This window comes from Podarcis liolepis (assembly GCF_965112155.1).
Source record: "Podarcis liolepis genome assembly, chromosome: 5".
Taxonomy (NCBI): Eukaryota; Metazoa; Chordata; class Lepidosauria; order Squamata; family Lacertidae; genus Podarcis; species Podarcis liolepis.
The window spans coordinates 87,040,595-87,063,532 of record NC_139556.1 but is presented as its reverse complement, the minus strand read 5'-3'; the positions used below and the strand labels follow the sequence as shown (position 1 = coordinate 87,063,532).

The 22,938-nt window shown below is 40.4% G+C and overlaps 1 protein-coding gene across 50 annotated transcripts in view; it reads left to right on the top strand.

Annotated features, from left to right (window-relative positions):
- MECOM (MDS1 and EVI1 complex locus) overlaps window positions 1–22,938 on the top strand; it is a 464,332-nt gene that overhangs the window by 404,458 nt on the left and 36,936 nt on the right. For 10 of the 50 annotated variants that reach the window (XM_083503846.1, XM_083503848.1, XM_083503871.1 and 7 more), the window contains 5 exons: window positions 5,458–5,560; window positions 5,692–5,908; window positions 8,442–8,589; window positions 10,655–10,811; window positions 20,976–22,338. In XM_083503846.1, the coding sequence (XP_083359972.1) occupies window positions 5,458–5,560; window positions 5,692–5,908; window positions 8,442–8,589; window positions 10,655–10,811; window positions 20,976–22,338 (1,988 nt within the window). Of the gene's footprint in view, window positions 1–5,457; window positions 5,561–5,691; window positions 5,909–8,441; window positions 8,590–10,654; window positions 10,812–16,319; window positions 16,374–20,975; window positions 22,339–22,576; window positions 22,664–22,938 lie in introns of all 50 variants that reach the window. The other 40 variants (XM_083503849.1, XM_083503847.1, XM_083503874.1 and 37 more) reach the window with 10 other exon arrangements.

Below are 22,938 nucleotides of genomic sequence, written 5' to 3'. Positions count from 1 at the left end.
TCTTTACCCTGCTGTGTGGCAAGGCTGGCCCTGAATGGGCCCAAATGGTTCAGAGCTTGCTGCATGAGGAGAGCAGCAAGCTACCTTTGCCACCCCAGGCAATGTTGTGTAGATGACAGGACATAAAAACCAGAGCAACAGCATTGTCACTAAGGGCTAAATCTCAGCTGCATCTCTAGCCATTGATTGCGATGACCTGCATGTGCGAATGGTCCATCAGAGGTTAATTGGCAAACAGACATTTCTTGCTACTCAACACAATACCTTTCAGGAGTCTGGTTGTTTTCTGACAACTATAAACTCCACTTCTTAACCTTTGGTACTTAAATTAAAAGCCAAACGAAGGACAAAAGGAAGTCCATCTATTGCATACAACCTGTACATCTTGCCATCATTCTTCCAAGACTCTGTAAGTCAGCAGTTCAGTCGTGTCTTGGGCTCATCAGCCCATAACTTACTATTCCCTTTCAAATGCACCAAGGCCATTAGATCTGGAGAAAAGTCAGATTTAAATACATTTATCTTAATAAATGGAAAAGCAAGTGTTGCTTAAAGCAAATATTCAGTGCATGCGATGTTGACATCAGATTTATTTGCAGGACTTAAAAGCTGGCCTTACTTAAATCTGTTTCAGCCGTGGATCAAATGAATTTGGTTGTCCCAACCTGGCCCCCAGTGAATCAAAGTCCACATCACCAACTCACAGCATCATTTGTCACAATTGGCAGTATCTGCTCATGAGAAAATTATGTGAGCACGGGCTGCAGAGTAGGCTTGAGGTGCATTATCAGAGCTGTATGGGGAAGCCTGCAGCAGGCTTGCCCTTGCTCCAGCAGGACTTGCTCCACTTTACTCTTGTTTTCATAAGGCCCAATAAATATCAAGTTAAAGCTGAGAATGAGTTTGAGCTCATTTAACTGTGCTTCTGTTTTGCCATTCATGTTCAGTCACCTTTTCAAAAGTCCCAAATGTGTACTCCAAATCACTAGTGTGATTGTCACATTCTTTCGCTGTCTCTCACTCTATCAGATACATTATGAAAATGACTTTTGCATATTAACTACAAAAACTAAGGAACTGCTTCATGGATTTCCCAGCTGAATTGCATGAGAAACATTAACATATTTGGTGATTCAGAAAGGTGGAGGGAAGGGAGGGAGCAGAGGCAGAGAAAGCAATAAGGACTTTTGCATATTTGTTTTTCTGACCCAATCAAATATGCACACAAACCAGGAGGGAAATGAGTGAAGGAGGTGTACCATAATAGTGTTTATTTCACAAACTGTGTCCCTTTTGGGTATAGGGATCCCATTGATTTGCCCATAGCTTACTCCAAAGCTCATCTTCTCCTGTGCTGGACAGGGTACAGGTGTAGAGCCGATCAGAAGGTGAGCTATTTGACTCTGTGTCAAACGGGTGAGCTCCTGTTGCTCTGTCCCAGCTTCTGCCAACCTAGCAGTTCAAAAGAACACCAGTGCAAGTAGATAAATAGGTACCGCTGTGGCAGGAAGGTAAACAGTGTTTCCATGCGCTCTGGCACCTGTCAAGGTCCTCCATGCGCCAGAAGCAGTTTAGTCATGCTGGCCACATGACCTGGAAAGCTGTCTGTGGACAAACACTGGCTCCCTTGGCCTGAAGTGAGATGAGCGCTGCACCCCATAGTTGCCTTTGACTGGACTTAACTGTCCAGGGGTCCTTTATACCTTTAGAGGGGTCAGAAGATCCCTTAAACATAACAAACATTATTGGGTGGGCTTTTTATAACATTAATTTCATTAAACTGCGGTTTATTTGTAAATACAGATCTAGTAACAGATTAATTACCCTTTAACCCATTTTAACCATGCATTTTCTGCACATTTAAATTTGTTAAAGGGTGGTAAAAGGTCAAGTTTCTTAATTTTTCCATTCATGTTTGAATGGTAAATTGAGCTTCTATGAGTCTTTGAAAGGAAAAAGCAACCCATTATTTCTTACATTATTTTGTTACTCTGTGTTAATCCACTATACTCTGGCCCTAAGTATACTGACTCGTATTTAAGTCTCAATAATTTCAGTGAAACTGATTATTCAGAAGGCACCTTTTGCAACATGCATGCAGGGGTTTTAAACTTTTAAAGATGCCCCTGTAGCTATGCCTTTAACAGCATTTTGATCACCAGACATCTCCCTGCAAGGAAAGCTTCAGTTGCTGATTTCTAACCAGTCAAACTGCTGTTAAGAACACAAGAGCAGCCCAAGCCCCCCCCCCCCTTTATCATTTGGCCACTGTACACTGAAGGGGTGAGGTGGGTTAGTGTCCTGGGAAGAGGACTGAAACATGCCCCACTTCAGACATAAATTTTCCTGAGCAATTAGCTGCATCAGTGTCATGTAGCCCAATCCTGTTCCTGTTTACTCAGAGGTAAATCTCAGTGGAACTCGGCTAAGTATGCAAAAGGTTTCAGCATTCATCTTAATGTCAATGCATACACACTCCTCCGTGTAAGTTTACTGATTCTGAGAATGGGCCCCTTTAGGCTTCCTTTACAATGCAGTATGTAAATTGGTGAATCAACCCAAGTCAGCTAGGGACCAATTAACATGTTCCTCCATGACCTTTTGAGACCATGGCAGCCATGGTTTTTCACTGACCTGTTACTTCTATCCACACTAAGCCTGTTGTGTATTTTGACCACCACTAGACTGAACTCAGACAAATTTACTTCTGGCGCTTGATCATAACCCCAGCTATTTCAAATGGCTGCAGTCAGGAATCAAAATAGTCTTTGCTGTGTTGTGGGTGGTGGAGTGATTAGCCTTTCTTGCTGACCCCTCCCAGCTTTTAAAGTCTAGAATGTCTTTATGCTCTCTTTTGACTAGAAACACATTGCCTTGTTGTGCTGAGTGCCTATGTTTCATATCCCATTAGTTTTTAGACAAATTTTAAGATGAGCCAAAATTCAGGAGAAACAGCGAAAGGCTTGTTGTCTTTCCTTTTTAATTTGTGCAGGTTTGTGCCGAACAGATCAGACCTTTAAAAAAATCTGCAATATCATAGTGTTTCCTTTCCTTTAAAAACAAAATGGGGGAGGGGAGGAAGGCTTTTTGGTGTACGTGTTAAGGCAGCGTTTTTCTTTGCGAGACCTTGCTGTGAAGTTCTAATATGTCACCATTCAAATGTCAGCATGCTGTTGGAAAGGAAGCTAATAACTTAAACCTTTGAGAGCTGCCAACAAAAGAGGTAATTCAGATTGTGGAGAGAATGCCATTGTGTTCTTAGGGGAAATAGATTTCCAGAATGAAACATGCTACTTGGAAGCATTTGTCTTTTGTGTGTGTGGAAAGGGGCGACGGGGGCGGGGGCGGGAATGTAGATTATAAACCTAAAAGATGGTTTGGCTAAGATAGCTCTCACTTTGGAGAACTAAAGGAGGAAAAGGGAGTTGACAGAAGTGGGAGTGGAAACTCCAGAAGCCCCAAATCTCTACTTTTATGGGGAAGGTGCGTAGCTAACAGTCAGCAGCCTGCACATTGTATGATTAATGCTTTTTTTCTTAGAGCTTTTGCCTTTGGAGAGGCAGCCACAATGTGGCCTTAGCTTGTTCTCTGGAAATGTCATGTAACATACAAATTCCTTCTGTTTATCCCAACACCACTCGACGATATATGACCTGGCTTCTTCAGGTGCTTGAACTACTGCTAGTATTAAAAAGAAAAACAACAATACTGCAATTTTAACGGTGGGGGCAGGAAAGAAGCAAATAAACCTGGAGTAATGCAATACTCTTCATTAAGGTATTTGTAGACAGCCCCCCCCCCAGCACATAGTTGTGGTCAGGCTTTTTCTGAGAAAAGAAACAATTGGGTTTTAGAGCCACCTACTGGAGCTGTATAAGAACTGTGTGCACATACAGTCAATAGTTTTGAGCAATGTGGATTTTTCCCATTGGTGTGGGTCACTGAAACTTCTGCCTTTTCCCTACAGTCTCCGAGAACTTCCTCTAGGCCGACAAGTGTTCAAAATAGTTGTTTCTTTTGAACCCCCCTCCCCATTGTTGTATCCTCCTAGTGTTAAGAGTTGTCACAAAATTATTTTAAAAAAGTAAAAGAGAAGGCTTGCTTTGAGTTTGATAAATGAACAGAGGTAGCCAGTGCTTTTAGAATTAGTTTGAATATCTTATTTAAACATTTGTCTTTTATCAAAGTCCCATGAAAACTGTTCTTCGTAATGCAGGTTCTGAGTGAAACAATAAGACAGTGAGCTTTTCTTCCTAAAGTCATCTTTTTATAGGCCTTTGGGGATCACAGATAAGGTTCTCCTACCCCTAAAGGGCAGCCAGCAGGGCTGGGACCAGTGAGGTTCCCCTCTGAGCACCTGGGCTCTCAGCCAGTGCCCCACCTGCCCCACTGCTGGAATTAGCTGATTTGGTTTTCCTTCCTATTCCTTTTCAGAGCATAACCATCAGGTTAGGTTTCCTTCCTTCTTCACTACAGGCTGCAAATTCAAACGTGCAAATGATGCTTTGATGTTTGATGGGGCTGTTTAGGTGGAGTTTTCCTTTTCACACAGGAAGCTAAGACAGTGATCCGAGGTATATCTACCGGGACTAACCTGGAAATACAAGCTTAACCAAGTAAAGCTCTGCAGAACAATTCTGCACATCTCTGTGGATCAGGTTGCATAGTAAACCTTGAGTGATATCTGGCTATGTGCTTACCCAAGGCATTGCAGTTGTTCTTTATGATTAATTTGGTGTATCCCAATGCTTATAATACAGACTGGATTGTCATTCTATTATTGACTTCCTACCTATTTGCCCAATGGAATTATCTCTCACCCCCTGCTGGTGTAACTAGGAAAAAAGTTGATCTTTGTGTGTGGTGTGTCTTTATTTTTTTTTTAAAGACTGCATTTGAATATACCTGTCTTCTCAGTTGGCACTTCAGTAAGAAATTTTATTCAGTGAATTACCTGTACAGCCCATGTTATAGGAAGATTTGTGAATTGTCAGCAAGCATTAATAATACTTTGCTTGTCACACAGCTTGCTCTTGAGCATATTTCTTGATGGAAATACAGCTTTCTTTGCATAGGAATAATAGCTATTGGGATAAATCTTCTGCCAGATTATTTTGGCTTCGGGACTGCTACTGAGAAACACTATTTGTGCTTCTGGCCCAGTGCTGTCCACTCTTAATTAGCAACAGCAATCCAAGATCTCAGACAGAGGACTTTCCCAGCAAAGTTGGTTGGTAGGTAGATAGATACCTGAGATCCTTTTTCTACCTGAAAGTGCGAGGAACTAAATGAGACCTTCTGCATGCAAAAATGTGCTCTACCGCTGAATTGTGGCCACTCCTTTGTGGCACCAACATGGCCAATATGACCTCATATTTTTGCTGCAACATATATGTAGAAAATCCCCTCTTGGTTACTGTGTGCTTCTTGTCACTTACTTGCCATTCTCTCTGTCAGATATATTACAGAGTGGTGAAAGACATTGAAGCTGGAGAAGAGCTCCTTCTGTTCATGAAGACTGAAGACTATTTACACGATCCTATGGCTCCAGACATTCATGGTCAGCAATTTCTTATGGCAGATTGTCAAATAACTTATACAGAAAGTTCCCTAATTATCAGCACTTAGAGCAAATTTATCCTCTCGCATTGGTCGAAGGCCACTGAGAGTAATGACTGATTTGCTTTACAGAGGAGCGTCAGTATCGGTGTGAAGACTGTGACCAGCTGTTTGAGTCCAAAGCAGATCTCGTGGACCATCAGAAATTCCCATGCAGCACACCTCACTCAGCATTTTCGATGGTGGATGAGGAATTTCAGCCAAAGCTTGACAAGGAGAATGACCTCCATGATATGCATGACATTCAAGAGTGCAAAGAATGTGACCAAGTGTTCTCTGATGTGCAAAGGTAGGAACAGGCATATTTTAAAAGAAACAAAACATACATAAACACCATATAAAATATATATAATATATATGGTAAAAGGTAAAGGACCCCTGGACGGTTACGAAAGACCCAAATCAATCTTTATTTTATTTCAAAATTTATTTATTTTATTTCTGTTTTTATTTTGAAATATTTAGTAACTGATGATAATTAGAGAATTCCATAGCGGTTTGCAACTTAAAAATAGCTAGTAAAATTGCCAATAAGAAAACATAAAGTAATTCAAACAAAAACTAACAATAAGCCAACAGCAGAAAGTGAGGAATTACAACACAGTAGAGGATAGTGTGTAAACCAGGCATCAGGTCTTGATTCATAACAAACAAACAAATAACCCATGTTTGCCAAAAGACAGCACTGCTTGTCTTGATGTTTTTAGAAATAGAGTTCTAGAATCTTGGGGTTCCTGATCATGTCTAATACAGATTTCACACAAAAAATGGAAGGGAACTGATCTCATGGTGTCAAGTGGGGGGGGGACTCATATAGGAGGACATGTCCCTGCTGTGCTCAGTGAGTATGCAATGCCTAGAGAGGTCAAAAGCTACAAAGTTGGCAAGATCTACACTTCTAGTGTTGGTGGTGATGGAAGAGGTCAGAGATGCACTTTGAGTATTTGCCAAAGGACAAAGAATAAATATGTAAAAGTTGGTGTTTTAAGATTTACAGCTGCAGTTTTCATCTAAATTATTTTAAGTTCCAGCTAATTATGAAGGCAGTGTCTGGTTTTGAAAGTCAGCGCACACAACAGAAACCATTTTCAGGCCAGGGTTCTCTTGGATAAGTGAGCACATCCGCTGTTGGGAAACTACAATATCACTGCAGCAAAATGCAAGCTTGAGGGAAGATGTCTGGACTTCAGGAACAGATGGATGACAACTCTGCCTGACTCGTGCTTAGAAAACTCTTCTTTGGGGAAGGCCTTTAAGGGTATTAAAGGCTCAGAACAAAGGCCAGAAAAAAATATATCAGCAAAAGACAAATCATAAATTGCTCTGCCACTGAGAGGGAGAGGGTGAAAAATGAGAACCGTCAGCCTGGCTGAAAAACATTTAAATTATTTAAAGTCCAATACATGACAGAAACAGTTCAAGGAAAAAGAATATAGAGAAAATATTCTATTTCAAAAAAATGTTCAGGTGGCAATTGGAATTGTTGATATATATGCAAGCTGGTGTATGTGTAATTAATAGGGGGGGGGGCGACGGGACAGCCAAACACCATTTTAAATCTATGTTGTGGATTAATGGTGGAAGTAATAGTAAATTACATGTGAAATATTATGAAAGAAAACAGTAACATTAAATAAGACGAGAAGCATGACTCATAGCTACACATAACAGTGACAGATTGGATTCTACAGCAGATGCAGAATAATATTACTTATTTATTTATCTGGAATGTTTCTAATCCTGCTTTTCAATCCAGAGGCTCTTAAAGCAGCTAACACACATTAAAAAACAATCAGTCCAATTAAAAATTTCAAGGAAACCAAACAGGGTGGCAAAATATGTTAGTATCAAGACAGGTGAAAAATCTAAAAAGCTACAATATAATAAAAATTATTCTATATTGTAAAATATAATTTAAACATGTAAAGGCCTGGCCTTCACCTGTTGCCCAAAAGACATTAAACTCTCATGTTTTGGTTGAGTCAAATAAGATATCGCTGCAAAAGCCATATGCCACTGGATCAGTAGGCAGTGAGAGCCTCTCTTTCTAGTCTATCCTCTCCTAAGGGCCATTTCATATGTTGAGAAAAGACGTAGCAATGTATTGGCTGAGTGTGCTGCACACACATTAAGAGATTCTTACTCCTCCAAGAACTGCTTCTAAGGTTTGATTCATTGAAGCATTTGTAATATGGGATAGTCAATATGGATTAAATTTTTCACTAAATAGGTTGAAGCAGTCTTGTGAATAGTCCAAATTAGCAGCCGCACTTCTTAACTACAAAAAGTGTATATTCTATTTAGAGTAAGCAGAGTCCTACTGGATCAGACCAAGAAGGCCCATCTAGTCTGCCAATCTGTTCTCACAGTAGCCCACCAGATGCCTACAGGAAACTCACAAGCAAGAGACGCATGCTCTCTTGCTTGTGTTGCCTAGCTGCTGGTACTCAGAGGCATATCGCCTCTGATCCAGGAGGTAATACATAATCGCCATGACTAGTAGCCATTGATAACCACCATCTCTATCACCCCCCCTCTTACGTGTCCTTTTCCTAAGCAAAAAACACTCTAACCTCAAAGTTTATTGATTTCAATAAATCTACTCTGACTGTGACTAACATTGTGCAATCCTATGGGTGATATTTGTCGTAGGAGTGGAGATTCTTATTCTATGACTACTTTGATTCCATGAACTGAAATAAGTTCCTCTTCCTGAAATAGGCTCCTGTCTCTTCACTTCTTGGAACAGGAAAAAGGTCTATGGAGTTCCAAAAAGCTTGAGTCACCATCTCACCCAGCCTCTTCTTCTTGTATCTTTGCAGCTTAGAAAAGCACATGCTGTCTCACACCGAAGAGCGGGAGTACAAGTGTGACCAGTGCCCCAAAGCCTTTAACTGGAAATCCAACTTGATACGCCACCAGATGTCCCATGACAGTGGGAAGCATTATGAATGCGAAAACTGTGCCAAGGTACAGTGAAATTGTAGGGTGCCTGGAATTTTGTACACGCAACGTTGCTTATGATATGTAGAGTAACATTTTGAGCATCTTAGGTCAGGCTTCAGCACTGAAGCACATGATACCTCATACGACGTTTCCACTGGACTGGACCACTTCAGGCAACAGGTAGGGGATCAGATTTGAAAGCTTCTCTCATGTACAAATGATTCCCTGCATATGTAAGGCAAGATGCCCACAAGAAGGCTAGGTTAGAACCTTCTCCCTGACATTTTTGTGCGTGCTTGTTTTGTATGTGCTGTAACGTGCTTTTGTTAATGTGGGAGAGCATTCAAACTTGATTCATCCATCTGCAGCCTGAAATGTTTCAGTGCATCACATGAAGCTGCTGATAGTGACATCTAACTCAGAGCTTGGTACATATTTTGCACGTATGGGGTCACTTTGAGGTTGTAGAGAGCACACCCGCCTAAGCAAGGGGTCTGAAATCCATTGATGGTTTTCAGTCAGATGGACTATTCTTATCTAACATAACAGAACTCTTAATATACCAATAGGGAAAGGCAACTGATTGAATGCCAGAATTACTTGTGTGACTACTGAAACTAAGATTTAGGGTTGTAGAGTTTTGTGGCAATTAAGCCATTGTGTTGTGTCAGCTGTTTACTCTCATTGCTTGAACAATCTAACAAAAGGGAAATAATACCATCCAATATACACCTTTTGGGAGCAGATTATATGTGAGAATCTGCATATATGACATTGTAGAAGACAAATAACTCTGTTTATGAGATGCTGTGTCATGGTATTGACTGTCTGCTCTACGTGAACTGCTTTAAGCACAAATCTATTTGTGTAAAATACAGCATAATTTTTTTTGTCTGTGCCTATGGTTTCAGTGCCACAAATGAAACATGGGGGGGGGGGGTGTTAGATGCATGGGTGTGGCAGAAACGTTTAGTAAATTTAATAACTATCAATAGGTCTTATTGATGACATTGTTCTGAAATATATTTGAATAGTGTGGCAGAAAATGCTTGCTGAGTTTTGTTTCTATGAAGGCTAAGCAAACACTTAAGATTATGAAGGCGATGGGAATAATTTCTGGGACCTATCCATTTAGGATCCCAGCAACATGCAGCAATATGTATTTGGCTCATCCCCTAGGGAACTACAGTCCAATAGACAAGAATTACTGCCCATTTGCAACCCATGCTCCATTTTCTCTGCTTAACAAAACAGGGCAAGGATAAGCTTTGACAGTCAGGACATTGCAGTTCTTAGTAAACCATTAGTAGGGACCTGGTTTAGGAATATCAGACACAGACAGAATTAGGGGTTTAAGAAAGAAGTGAATAGTTGCAAACTGTATTGGAATGGTAATGATGATAACAACAAAGTAGCAAATGGTTAGATTCAGATTTAGCCATGCTTAGGCTAGGCCTATTGAAAGTCATGTCTAACTAAGTCACATTTCAGTGGATCTACTCTAAGTATCCTTTGCAGGATCCAACCTAATATTTACATCTGCCTATTGCCGTCTTTACATTTTATTATGCTGGAAATGGTCACTATTGCTACTATATGGTTTATAAATTCTAACATATATTTTCTCTTAAATACTGTATACCCTCAGTGAAGCTAAACATGCAAAATAAATGAAACTGCAGAGATGTTTTAGTACTTCTGCACATTTTCAAACCACTTTGAAATTGGTTTAACCATTATGGCATCTTCCAAAAACCCCTGAGAGTTGTACTTTTGATGGTTAGTGACTAGAAGCTCCTAGCTTCATCATAGAATTTAGTTTCCAGGGTTTCTTGTATGGCAGCCAGGGCACTTAAGTGTGCTTGACGCTGTTTTAAATGTGTACTGTAGACAGGCCTTAAAAGTCACCTCTTCTATCTTTTAATTCACTTACATAACTGAACTCGCATAAATTATTTTAAAAAGCCAACTTTTGCCTATTCCATATGCAATGCCTCCTGGTTTGTCTAGAGTCTTATGCAATTGCTGGTGTTGTTGTTTTTCCTTGTTTGCATCCAAGTTTCGTGTTTAATCAGTACTCATTTCCTAGCAGGTTTTCACGGACCCCAGCAACCTCCAGAGACACATTCGTTCGCAGCACGTTGGGGCTCGTGCGCATGCTTGTCCAGAGTGTGGTAAAACTTTTGCCACTTCTTCAGGCCTCAAACAGCACAAACATATCCACAGCAGTGTCAAGCCTTTTATATGTAAGTCTCCCACTTAACCACTAAGCTTCTGTGTCTGTCTGTTTTTTTTAGCAAGATGCGGAATCAGATAAACATGCTCCCATTGAAGCATTAGCAATCCCAACGCTCTTTAATCAGACAGTTCCCAACTGCCTTTAACTGGATTGTGCCTTTAATCAGAAAAATAAAATATTGTGTTGGTGGAAAGTCTGGAGCCGTATATTGCACTGACAAGCAATTTTCTTACTCCTATCAACCTCTGTAGTTCTGGGACTTGCTCAAGAAGTGTTCGGGGAGGACTTGTCTGATTTCAGGTAGCAGAATTATTAGAAATTTAATTTCCAGTCTCAACATATGGTCTTCACTCATTACTTTCCCCACAAGCAGATACTCTAGCAGATTTAACTGTAGGAAGTTAAATAAGACTTAAGGAACATAATTTCGGCTGCAATCCTAGACACGCTTAACATGAGAATGAGTCCCAATGAACCCAATCTGGCTTACTTGTTAATAGGATTATACTGCCAACTTATTGTTCTATGAATGTACGGGAACCCTTGGTAGAAGATCTCCCTGCACTCTCCCTGGTACAGAAAGGGCACCTTGCAACAGATGGCTTTAAAATTCTGCAAAGCTCTGCATTTGGTGTCCGTTCAGTCATTATGTGACAGGGAAGCTCGGGTCACTTTCCCATGTGGCATGGCTGACTGAAGGCCTGCCACTCCCTTTCTTTCTCTCTGTTTGTGTCTATGTAGAATCAGCACTCTTGTCACATTTCATTTCAGGTGTATTCCTCACTACCAAATTGGCACAGTGGTTGGTTATGCACGATTCTTTCCTCGCACTTTTAATTTTATATGTTTTGTAAAATAAATGCTGAATTTGTACAATCTGCTTTCATGCACACCCTAATAAATGTGATCCTATGTGCTTAAAAAGTGCATGTGCCAAAACAGGATAGTGAAGTAACCAAGTCTGGTTTGTGCTAGAAGTAGTCAGTGTGTGAATGAATTGCTGAAAATAGCACCTAACCACACAGAGATCACTTCAAAATCACAGAGTGAGTCTGCTATAGTTTCTAGGGTACTTGCAGCATAGCCACAAGACGCACCTTGTTTTTGTAATCTACTTCACCTTTCTCTTTTGAACTTCAAAAGATGTCACCCTGGGCTACGGCTATGGTAGGAAACTTGCATGGAGCAGCATCAACGACATAGACAGCCAAGGGGATGTGGGACGATGGAATGCAACGTATCACAGAAGAAAGCAGACGGGAGTAACCATGTAGAAATCAGGAGAGGAATACAAACTCAGAGGAAGGCTGTAGAGCCAGAATTAAGCCTACACATTCATTTGCTCCTAAAAATTCCACCCCAAAGGCATTCCCATGGCACGAACTTTCCTTCCCTGAAGTAATGATCATGGAGGAGATCCTCTGCTGCATGTTGCTATTGAGGATAGCCACTTCATGATGCCTGCTCTCTATTTGGTTAGAGCTTGTAAACCTTGTGGCAAGGAGGTGAGAATTCACTGCAGGGATGCTGCTTTGGTTCCCAAATGGACCAGCTCTTGGAGGAGAGCACTCCGCGTATTTTTCCTGCCTGTTTCATTTCAGAAGCTGCCTGGTATCCGAGACTCTGTGGGCAATTCTGGAAATACTTTTATAACCTCATTTTATATTGTGTGCTCTGGCATACTTCCCTAGGCCCAAGTCTAATTATGCTTTGAACCTTTTGTAAGTTTATTTATTTATTCTTAATGTAGCCTCAGGAAGAAGAGCTACTGGTGGATGTGACTAATAAAGTGTAAGAAGATTCCACCAAATGAGATTCCCTTGAGCAAACCACCGAAAACCCTGGAATCGCTCCAAATGATTGCTAATTTCAAAACAGCTTCTAGCTACTCTTTCCTAAAGGAAGAGGCCATCTTCATAGACAAACTCAACAAAGAATCCTTATTGACTTAGTTATGTGAGAGCCTTTCAGTAGCTGTCCACATTGAGAATTATGGCAGTGAAGCTTTATCACCGAACATATTTCATTCTATTCAGTTGCTTTCAAATTTATTTAAGCAGAAGTCAAGGCAACTCAATATTTTACTATTTTTTATTTTTAAAAATGCAGATAAAAAAGTGGGGGAATAAACCAAGACGCTATCACCACTGTTCTTGGAAGCTGTTGTTGGGGACAACTTAACTATTGGATAAAATTAAGCTGTAAAAGAGGAGCCCAGTCAAATTGCTACCTGCACCATGGTACAATTACCCGGGATCTTGTGGCGAATGTTTGCCTTTTCCTCACCCGTTGCCCTGGACATTCCTTGCTTCTCAGAATTTTGCAGTGGCTGCAGGAGTTATCACAGCAGAATGAAAGGTGTAGCAAGAAGGCGTCTGTCTCTGAATGTATGACTTCTGTGTGTGTATCCATTTCCCTTGAATTGTGTGTTGTTCGCAACAATATGGTTGACCAGTGTCCTAATTCATACTTTTCCCATTAGCTGATCCTAGGTTTGAATTTTTTAAAAGATACTTGAGATACAGTATGCAAAGTGATTGGATGATTCCAAGGCACCACTTAAGTCCTAGGTGGTGGTGTTTCAGTACAGTAAATACTTTATAGACATGTCTCTCAACTAAGTTAATATTCAATAAAACACAACAGTTTATACTGCATAGCACTTCTGGCAGTGGAACCTTTGGGAACTGTTTGGCTGAGCTGGTGTAGCACAAAATGTTCAGTTGCTCAGGGAACAAAGCATTTTGCACTCCAGCATTGGTGAGGGGAAGAAAACATCCTTGGAAGAGGTCTCAGGACATAGGGAAGAAAGGACAGGAGGCCAAGAGCTAAGCAAGCTGAAGAAAGAGAAGATGGAGAAGTCCTGAAGAAAAGGGACAAAAGGGCACTAAGTCAAGAAGGGCACAAGAAAGAGTGAGCTCTGAAGAAACACAAAGGTGTGCAAATCAGGAAAGGCTGTATGCTATGGAGGGATAGGAATTCTGAAGGAGAGTGGCTAAAGGAATCAAAGAATCATAATTGAAGAAGAAGAAGAAGAGTTTGGATTTGATATCCCGCCTTTCACTCCCCTTCAGGAGTCTCAAAGCGGCTAACAATCTCCTTTCCCTTCCTCCCCCACAACAAACACTCTGTGAGGTGAGTGGGGCTGAGAGACTTCACAGAAGTGTGACTGGCCCAAGGTCACCCAGCAGCTGCATGTGGAGGAGCGGAGACGCGAACCCGGTTACCCAGATTACGTGACTACCGCTCTTAACCACTACACCACACTGACCATGAGGGTCATCTAAGTCCAACCCCCTGCAATGCAGGATTTTTTTTGCCCAATGTAGGGCTCGAACCCACAACCATGATATTAAGAGTCTCATGCTCTATCAACCGAGGAAGTGGGGCACTCAAACACTGGGTGAATGAGATATGTAAATGAAGGAAAGAGGAGCCAAGGGGAAAAAATTGGGCTGGGAACTGTGGGCCAGGGAACCAAGGGTACATATTACCAGTGTAGAGCCTGATAGGAGAATTGTACTAGATGTGTATTTTATTGTTATTGTTTCATTTGATTTGGCCACCCTACGGGGGGACAACAGGTCTAATAAGTCTGTTGGTGGAGAGTCTGAATAGCATTTTACATATTGATTTGAAACAAGCAGCCAATGTTTTGACTGCAGGCTTCTATTCCACTAAAACATTTTCAATTGGAAAGTCTATGTGCTGCCCTATCCTATTGATCAACTTTAGCAAGAGCGCTATAAACACAGCTGTTACATTTAAAGTTAGATCTCATGGCTGCCCAAATCAACCAACTGCATGCTATTCAGGAAGATACCTTAAGGCACTGCATGAAGATTAGTAGAAGCTCAGCAATAATTTGACACAGTGATGCCAACACTACGCACTGTTTCCTCAGGAGATTGCTCTAATTAAAATTAAGTAAATCGCGGCACACAGGGAGTTCTTATGATTGCTATATCAAGCTGTCTTGAGAGCCCTTTGGATAAAAAAACAGCATAAAAATGGAAAATAAATACAGATCTTCCTTCTGCCCCACTGTCATCAATATCATTATGATGTTAGTAATTGTAATTAAATAGCCAATTTTTAATCTGTGGGTTAGCAAATTAATCTGCTGATTAATTTGACATGAGACATAGACATCGAGTAGTTAATAATTGAGAATTATGTAGTTTTTTTAATTAACTACTTAATTCTAAATTATTAACTACTTCATGTCTGTGGCTCAGTTCTCATGACTTTGAAAGCAGATTGAAATATAGATTATCTGAATGTGAGGGGCAAGCAGTTTAAGATGTTAAAAGAAAACTAGGAATGGATGACTGACTTGAGCATCTTTCTTTCTTTTTAATCCATGTTTTGATGAAACGATCTTGCCTACCTACCCAATGGCGAGGCAAGTGGCATGTCTTTATTCCAAGACTTGCATCTCTCACGGTGGGAAGTTCAGATCACTTTTAATGTTATGTGAATCCTTCCTAATTCCATGCCTTACCCCTCTTGTTCTGACATCAGGTCGAACAGCAGAATGTGGTTTTACTTTCTATTGAATGTACAAAGAGCTTCCAAGGAAGGATCAGTTAACAGAATTTTTAAGCTTGCTATATTGCACTACTGGGCCACAGAATCCAGATACACACAGCATGAAGGTGTGGGGTCAAACAGGAAGCCAGTTTAATGGAGAGAGGGGCCAACCTGCAATTTCATATCAGCCCATGGGGACTTGCGGTTCAAACTCTTGAGAACCAACGACCAGCTTCCTGTAGCTCTCGAATTAACTTCTTCAGTGTACGAGAACATACTCCATACATTCATCAAGGGAGCAGTTGAATGAATCTGTGTGAGCCTTGAGTCTCAATAATATATCAACATGATTTTTAATGGCTTAAAAGAATCCCTCGGAGGGCTGTGGTCCTGCTCCTGGAATGGTTGATATTTTTATATATTTGTGCTTCAACTTATTTAAGCAAGCGAAAACATAATTAACCAGACCCAGTTATGACCGTTGTTTAAAGATTTGTGTTCCCTTGCCTGACATCACAGGGCTGTCTTTTTAATATTAGTGAAAATAAAATAATTAGTGAACAATAGCTTCCAGCCATATAGGGACCATTCATACCCTGCGGCTCCAGTTCCTTTTTTCTTTTCTTTTCTTTAAAAGAAAATTCAGATGCTCTGCCATTCTTTTCAAATTAAATCACATGGAAAATGCTTCTTCCCTGCTTTTTTCATTAATCAGCAATTGCTAGTGTAACCAAAAGAGCAACTGTGATTTTTCAAATGCAAAGGATGATGGACAGAAAAAACCATAGGACAATTATGAATAATTGCCGTGTAATTACAGAACAAAAGAATTTAAAGATCACATGTCAGGGTAGGATTTTCTGAGCGCTTGTGGCTGGGGGTAGAGGGTCACCTAGAGCAGAGATATCTGATTCCCAGCAAAAAGGCCACACACCATGCTGTACCTTCTCAGTCTGTTTATGGCAACTGTCTCTCGTTACAGTATGCCGCCCTGGCTTGGGAGCAAACTCACCAACACCAACTCACCAACACAAAGGTAATTACACACTGCCTGCCTTCATAAAACCTCCAGCTTGCTCAAATAGAAACCACATGTTGGAATAGACAGCAATGCATTAAAAATAGCACTTAACAGTCATGTGTTTAATAAGCAGAAAATATGCGAACTTCACTTCTAGCTAATTTCTTGGTCCTAAATGCTTAAGTCATTGATGGATTATAATGTATTTGGTATCTGGTGTGGGAAGGATTGCAATGGTTAGATGAGTACAGCGTCAAGACAGTGTTGAAAACATAGAGGCTGGGAAATAAGACCCCTGGCTTGGAAATTTAAAGCAAATGTAAGGTTATAGAATATAAGAATGTAATGTTATAGAATATAAGGGTTTATCAAGGTGGAAGAGAAAATGTCTCACTGTAGATCCACTCCTGTAATAGCTTGACTTGGCTTGGTTTAAAGTAAAAATGTATATTGAAGTTAAAGGGACTGGCAGGGTTGGAGTGCTACACTAAGAATGAAGCTTATTGGTCTCTTCACATTCTACCATGCATTAGGCAATCCTTTTCCACCCACGACAAATTTTAAAGCGCTTTCATTCTATTTACTTGCACAAAAATATGTTCATCTCCATTTCAACACTGTCTTTGTCACAAGAATTGAAATGAATGCATCCTATGTTTTCTTTTACACTCTCCGTTATTGTGAGCTTCTGATTACCATAGATTGAAGGCAAACAATAATGAATGACCATTACCATCACAACCTTTCCTGTGAGTTTCCTGAGGCATTTAATTCGCTACTGCAGCCTTGAGAGACTTAGTTTGATCCACCCAAACCGTTCTTCTGTTTTAAATAGTTGGTTTCCAGTCCTAACGTTATGCGCAGCCACATCATTCACTAATTTAACCAAAACCCAACAATTCTGTCAATATAAATTTAGGATTATCTCTGTGATGAACTACTGAAAGCATCACCTGACTAGTGGTGGCAATGCACAATCCTACTACCCAAACTTATTCTGAGTGTCAGGGTTCTGGGCCATAAGACCTTTTCCATCCATTGTAATTGGAGAGAGGGTTCCGTTTGTGCAAATAGCATTGTGTAGAAAGCTGCCCTGTTCCATGGAAGTGAATGGTGAAGCCTTTATGCTCCAAGCTGGAGATTAGGACAGTTCTTTTTATAGTTGCAGAGAGAACTGCCAAATGAGGGAAGGAATTACTTATAGCGCAAAGTGATTTGGTGTACTTGTTTCCTCATTCTGCCTCTTGCTATCATCCCAGACATAACTGCTGAATCAGGAGATGAGGCCAACCTGAATTGGGGCCATGATGCAGATCTTGAACATTTATGGCTACTGATACAATATAGGTTACGTAATGGAATCTGCAAGGGGTCTCCTATCCTCTCTCCATTGTATCAATGTATTAGTGTGCTGCAGTTTAATGCATTCATTAATGATTTCGGCTATAATTTTAAAAGTGAATGTAATGCCAGTTAATCTTGCCTTGTTGTGAAGGCCATTAAGACCTACTCATCTCAACTGGTAGTATTGTTGTCTGCTTAGTTTTAAATTTTAACCACTATGTCAGCTGTGTCTCAGATTGCTAGGCATGAAAGCCATTTTATATTTGTATATCTCTGATGTATTTTCATGTGTAAATAAGTGCCAGCCTATTATCTTTAAGAAAGGGAACAAATGAGTAACTCTGTATATAGTAGAAGTCTTCCTGCTTGCATATCAAATCTATTTTTTCTTTGTTAAATTTGTATTCTGTCTTTTCTACAAGAGCTCAAAGTCTCTCACCTGGCCAAGATCTGTTTAGTAAATTTCAGCAATGCAACTGTACCATGTGCCTTCAGACCAGTTAAGAACCTGTGCATTTCTTTACTGTGCAATCCCATACAATTCTGTTCAGAAGCAAGCCCCATTAAGTTCAATAATAATAAGATTTATAGGATTGCAAGTTGGATACCTTACAAATCAATAGCAACTTCACTATTAGAAGTCCTGAACACTGCGATAGAGGAATGCCATCTGCATTGGCCTTTAAAAGCAATAAATACTCCAAATTAAATTGACGGATCGAAGAATTTAATTTAGAAAAAATTCCAAATGTTTCTCCAATCTGTGTGATATTTTCTCCAAATAAAGGGAAAATCCCTCACACTTAGAAAGATCAAATTAAACCTGCTACTGTTCTCATGTGAGTAATTTTTGTTGTTAATACATTTTTTTTTGGCTGCAGCATTCCTTATGAATGAAAGGTATCTTACAGGAACCCTGGCTGATACAGAGCAATAACATTCTTCCTGAATTGTACATTTCTTTGGCTTGCACCCAACCCTGCAACTGTTACTCTAGCTGTTGTCTGATAGATATCAGCAAGGCAACTCATCTGAGCCAGGCAGGTGGAATCAGGGCCTTCTCAGACAATGGAAGTCTTTGTTGTTGTGATGGGAACAGATAGCTACAGGGTAAACATTTAAGACAGACAACAAGCGGGCAGGTTCTCAAGGATAAGCTTTATAAGAGCAGGAAGGTTAGCATCAGCCACGGTGTACATGGAAGTCAGAGGACGTGATTATAGTTCATGGGAACCAAGAGTGCAGGATGGGATACATTCAATTCAGTTTCCTTTGCAGGCTTAAAATAGAGCCATTGTAAATTATGTCAGCCTGTCTGAAACCACTAAAATAATTGTTAAGAAGGTCTGAGAATGCACAATATGCATTGTTGTATGGCTTTGATGTGTGAAGGGCAAGAGCCTGTGATATAACACAAACTGAGCAAAAGTTAAACTGTTCAACTCTTCTTTACTGGAGGAAGCTGAGTTTTAATGCACAAGGATAATAACCATACCCACTATTTAGAGTTTAGAGTGGTGGTATATAGCCAAAGTGGCAAAATCCACACCCAGGAGGGAAGTGTCAGCAAGCCTGGAAGAACCTTAAGTTTTGCAGAAGGACAGAAAACCTTGACCGGGGGGGGGGAACCCTCAATAAGCTCAGTGAAAATTGAACATGTTCAGGGGCCATGGAATACTGACTGATTTGTTGGAGTAAAGGAGATAGAAAACCGAGTTGGAGGGGAAATGGAACAGTATAATCCTGGATGACTGACTGCAACACCCCATGCTGCAACATTTTATTGCAGGCTCATCTATTTTAAAATTTCAGGCTGTGTGTGCCAATTATATTCCCATACAAAAGGGAGGAATCAGCCAGGAACTCTTAAGGTTTTCAGAAGTATGTTTTTTGTTGTGTTTTAGGGGGAAACCCTAAGTGGGAGGGGACCCCTCCCAACAGCCCAAAGCCTACTAGCTGTGCTCGGTGACCATGGAATGCTAAGTAACAACCGAGGAAGACACAAAACTGGAAGGAGAATGGAAGGACTGAAATCTTTTACGGCAGCATGCCACAAACAGCAATGCTTTGTTGCAGGTCCTCCTTGCATTTGCCCTGATTTTGAAGAAAACTTACCACATGCCTGTGTTGGCAAGGCCCTGCCAAGAGCACACATTTGTTCTGAATGCAGATTTGTTTTAGTAAATGACCACAGGAATTGTTCCAACTGTAGAAATTAGCTTAGAAAATGTATTCTTTGTTCATGGTGCACATATACAACCACAGTACCTTATTTCTGAAATCAGACCAGTATAGCTATCATGGTTATGCAGTATATATATAGCAGTATATATCAAAAGCACTAAACCTGTGGTAACTTCTGTTCAGACTTTCTTAGATAAAAGTAACTTTATATGCTTGTGCAATCAAAATAATGGAGCAAACCACGGGGTCAAGTTACTTATGCATATGCAAGTGTTATTCATGCATATGCAAGGGTCAATATGGTATTATCTTCTGCAATTATGTCTTATGTCTCTAAAGATCATTGTACTATAAAGCAGTGACCATAATCCAGAACTCCATGTATGTGCAAAAGATTGGCTTGCATGTAACGTTTTTGTATCTCTTCTCAACTTGCAAGTAGGGGACTGCTGAATCGGAAGGACAGGGGTTTCAGGTGCATGCACATGGATTTTTCTGGATCCTGGCCAATGCATATAAATACTCAAGGCTGTCAAATATGATGAACAATAAAGCAATATGATACTAATGTTGATTTTTTTAAAAAGGGAAAGAAATGTGGGGATTTTCATTTTCTGCTTCTTAGTATATTTGCCTAACTGAATTCCTTGTTTTGGTGGTTGGGACAATTTTGGTTTTTTTACATGCAATCTGCACTCAGACTCATCCTTTCAGATGTCTGACTAACAATGCAGCCCCTATACATGTTTAAGGCCTTGGTGCTGTCCATTGTTGGTCATACTCAGAACAGACCCATTCAAATCAACAGACTGTGTTAAATGGGGCTTACTCTTAAGTGTATGCACATAGGAATGTTGGTTGCAGCCATAGTTGCATATACAAGGATATAAATTCCATTGAACTCAGTGGGTCTTATTTCTGAGTAAACATGTTTAGGAATGAACTCTTAAGTAAGTTTTCTAAAAGTGTAAGAGACTTCAGATGCTCAGTTTAAAGCAGCTGGGTGGGACTGAATGGGGTGTGGGGAGGAGGAACAGAAAAAATTACTTTAAATCCTGAGTTTTTGTTGTTGTTGTTGTTTACACACAGGTGAGGTCTGCCATAAGTCCTATACTCAGTTTTCAAACCTTTGCCGTCATAAGCGTATGCATGCTGATTGCAGAACCCAAATCAAGTGCAAAGACTGTGGACAAATGTTCAGCACTACGTCTTCCTTAAATAAACACAGGAGATTTTGTGAGGGCAAGAACCATTTTGCGGCAGGAGGATTTTTTGGCCAAGGCATATCACTTCCTGGAACCCCAGCTATGGATAAATCTTCCATGGTTAATATGAATCATGCAAATCCGGGCCTTGCTGACTATTTTGGTGCCAATAGGCATCCTGCTGGTCTTACCTTTCCAACAGCTCCTGGATTTTCTTTTAGCTTCCCTGGTCTGTTTCCTTCAGGCTTGTACCACAGGCCACCTTTGATACCTGCTAGTTCTCCTGTTAAAGGACTGCCAAACACAGACCAATCAATCAAAAGTCAAAGTCCCCTCATGACACATCCTCAGACACTGCCAGCTACCCAGGATATTTTGAAGGCACTAAATAAGCACCCACCTAACCTAAGTGAAAATAAGCCAGTGGAGCTTCAACCAGAAAGGTCCTCCGAAGAGAGGCCACATGAAAAAATCAGTGACCAGTCAGAGAGTAGTGACCTTGATGATGTCAGTACCCCCAGTGGGAGTGACCTGGAGACCACCTCTGGCTCTGATCTGGAAAGTGACATTGAAAGTGATAAAGAGAAATGTAAAGAAAATGGTAAAATGTTCAAAGACAAAGTAAACTCTCTGCAGAATTTGGCTTCCGTAAATAATAAGAAAGAATACAGCAATCATTCCATCTTCTCACCATCTTTAGAGGAGCAAACTGCGGTGTCAGGAGCTGTGAATGATTCTATAAAGGCCATTGCCTCTATTGCTGAAAAATACTTTGGTTCGACAGGACTTGTGGGGCTACAGGACAAAAAGGTTGGAGCCTTACCTTACCCTTCCATGTTTCCCCTCCCATTTTTTCCAGCATTCTCTCAGTCAATGTACCCATTTCCTGATAGAGACTTGAGACCGTTACCTTTGAAAATGGAACCCCAATCGCCAGGTGAAGCAAAGAAGATCTTAAAGGGAAACTCCGAGTCTCCCTTTGACCTTACCACTAAACGTAAGGAGGAGAAACCACTTACTCCTATAACCTCAAAACCAGCAGCTCCATCAGTGACCAACCAGGACCAGCCTCTAGATTTGAGTATGGGCAGCAGAAGTCGAGCTAGTGGTACAAAACAGACTGAGCCTCGGAAAAACCATGTGTTTGGAGGAAAGAAAGGAGATATTGATCTTGAATCAAGGAAGTCATCGGACATCTCTTTGCAACATGCAAGGCCAACACCTTTCTTTATGGATCCCATTTACAGGTAATACACATGAAACAAGCTATACAGATGGCCCAAATGGCCTATGGTCCTCAGTCATTTAATGTAATAAAATGCACAAATAGTTGAAATTTGAATGAATGCAGCTTAGGGACTGGGGATTTTTAAACATTTATTCTCTTAATACAAAATAATTATTATATCTGAAGCAATTTTCCCTTCAGAAAAAATAATGTATTTAAAAATTGGCAGTCAAATCCAGCTTTTGTTTGCAAACTAGGAACGTCGATCTCCACTGCAATCAAAGGTGTTTCACTCAAGAACTCAAAACACGTTGTACCATAGCAACACAACGTGGAACTCAAGGGTAAAATTCTGCCTTTATTTACAATCAAGTAATCTACTGATTTGTTTTTAATTATTGGGAAGTGTTTGTTGCACTCTGCTGTGCAGAGTATTACAACTAATGCCAAAGGAACTGCATGATAAATAGTAATATAGCAATGAAATAACAATAATAGTAAATATTACTTCGTGTGTTCGGATATCTTATTGAACACAGGACAATAGAACAATTATTCCAAAGGGAAATAGCAATGTATGCTATTTTCTGGATCTATCCAGGGAGACACCTGATAGAGC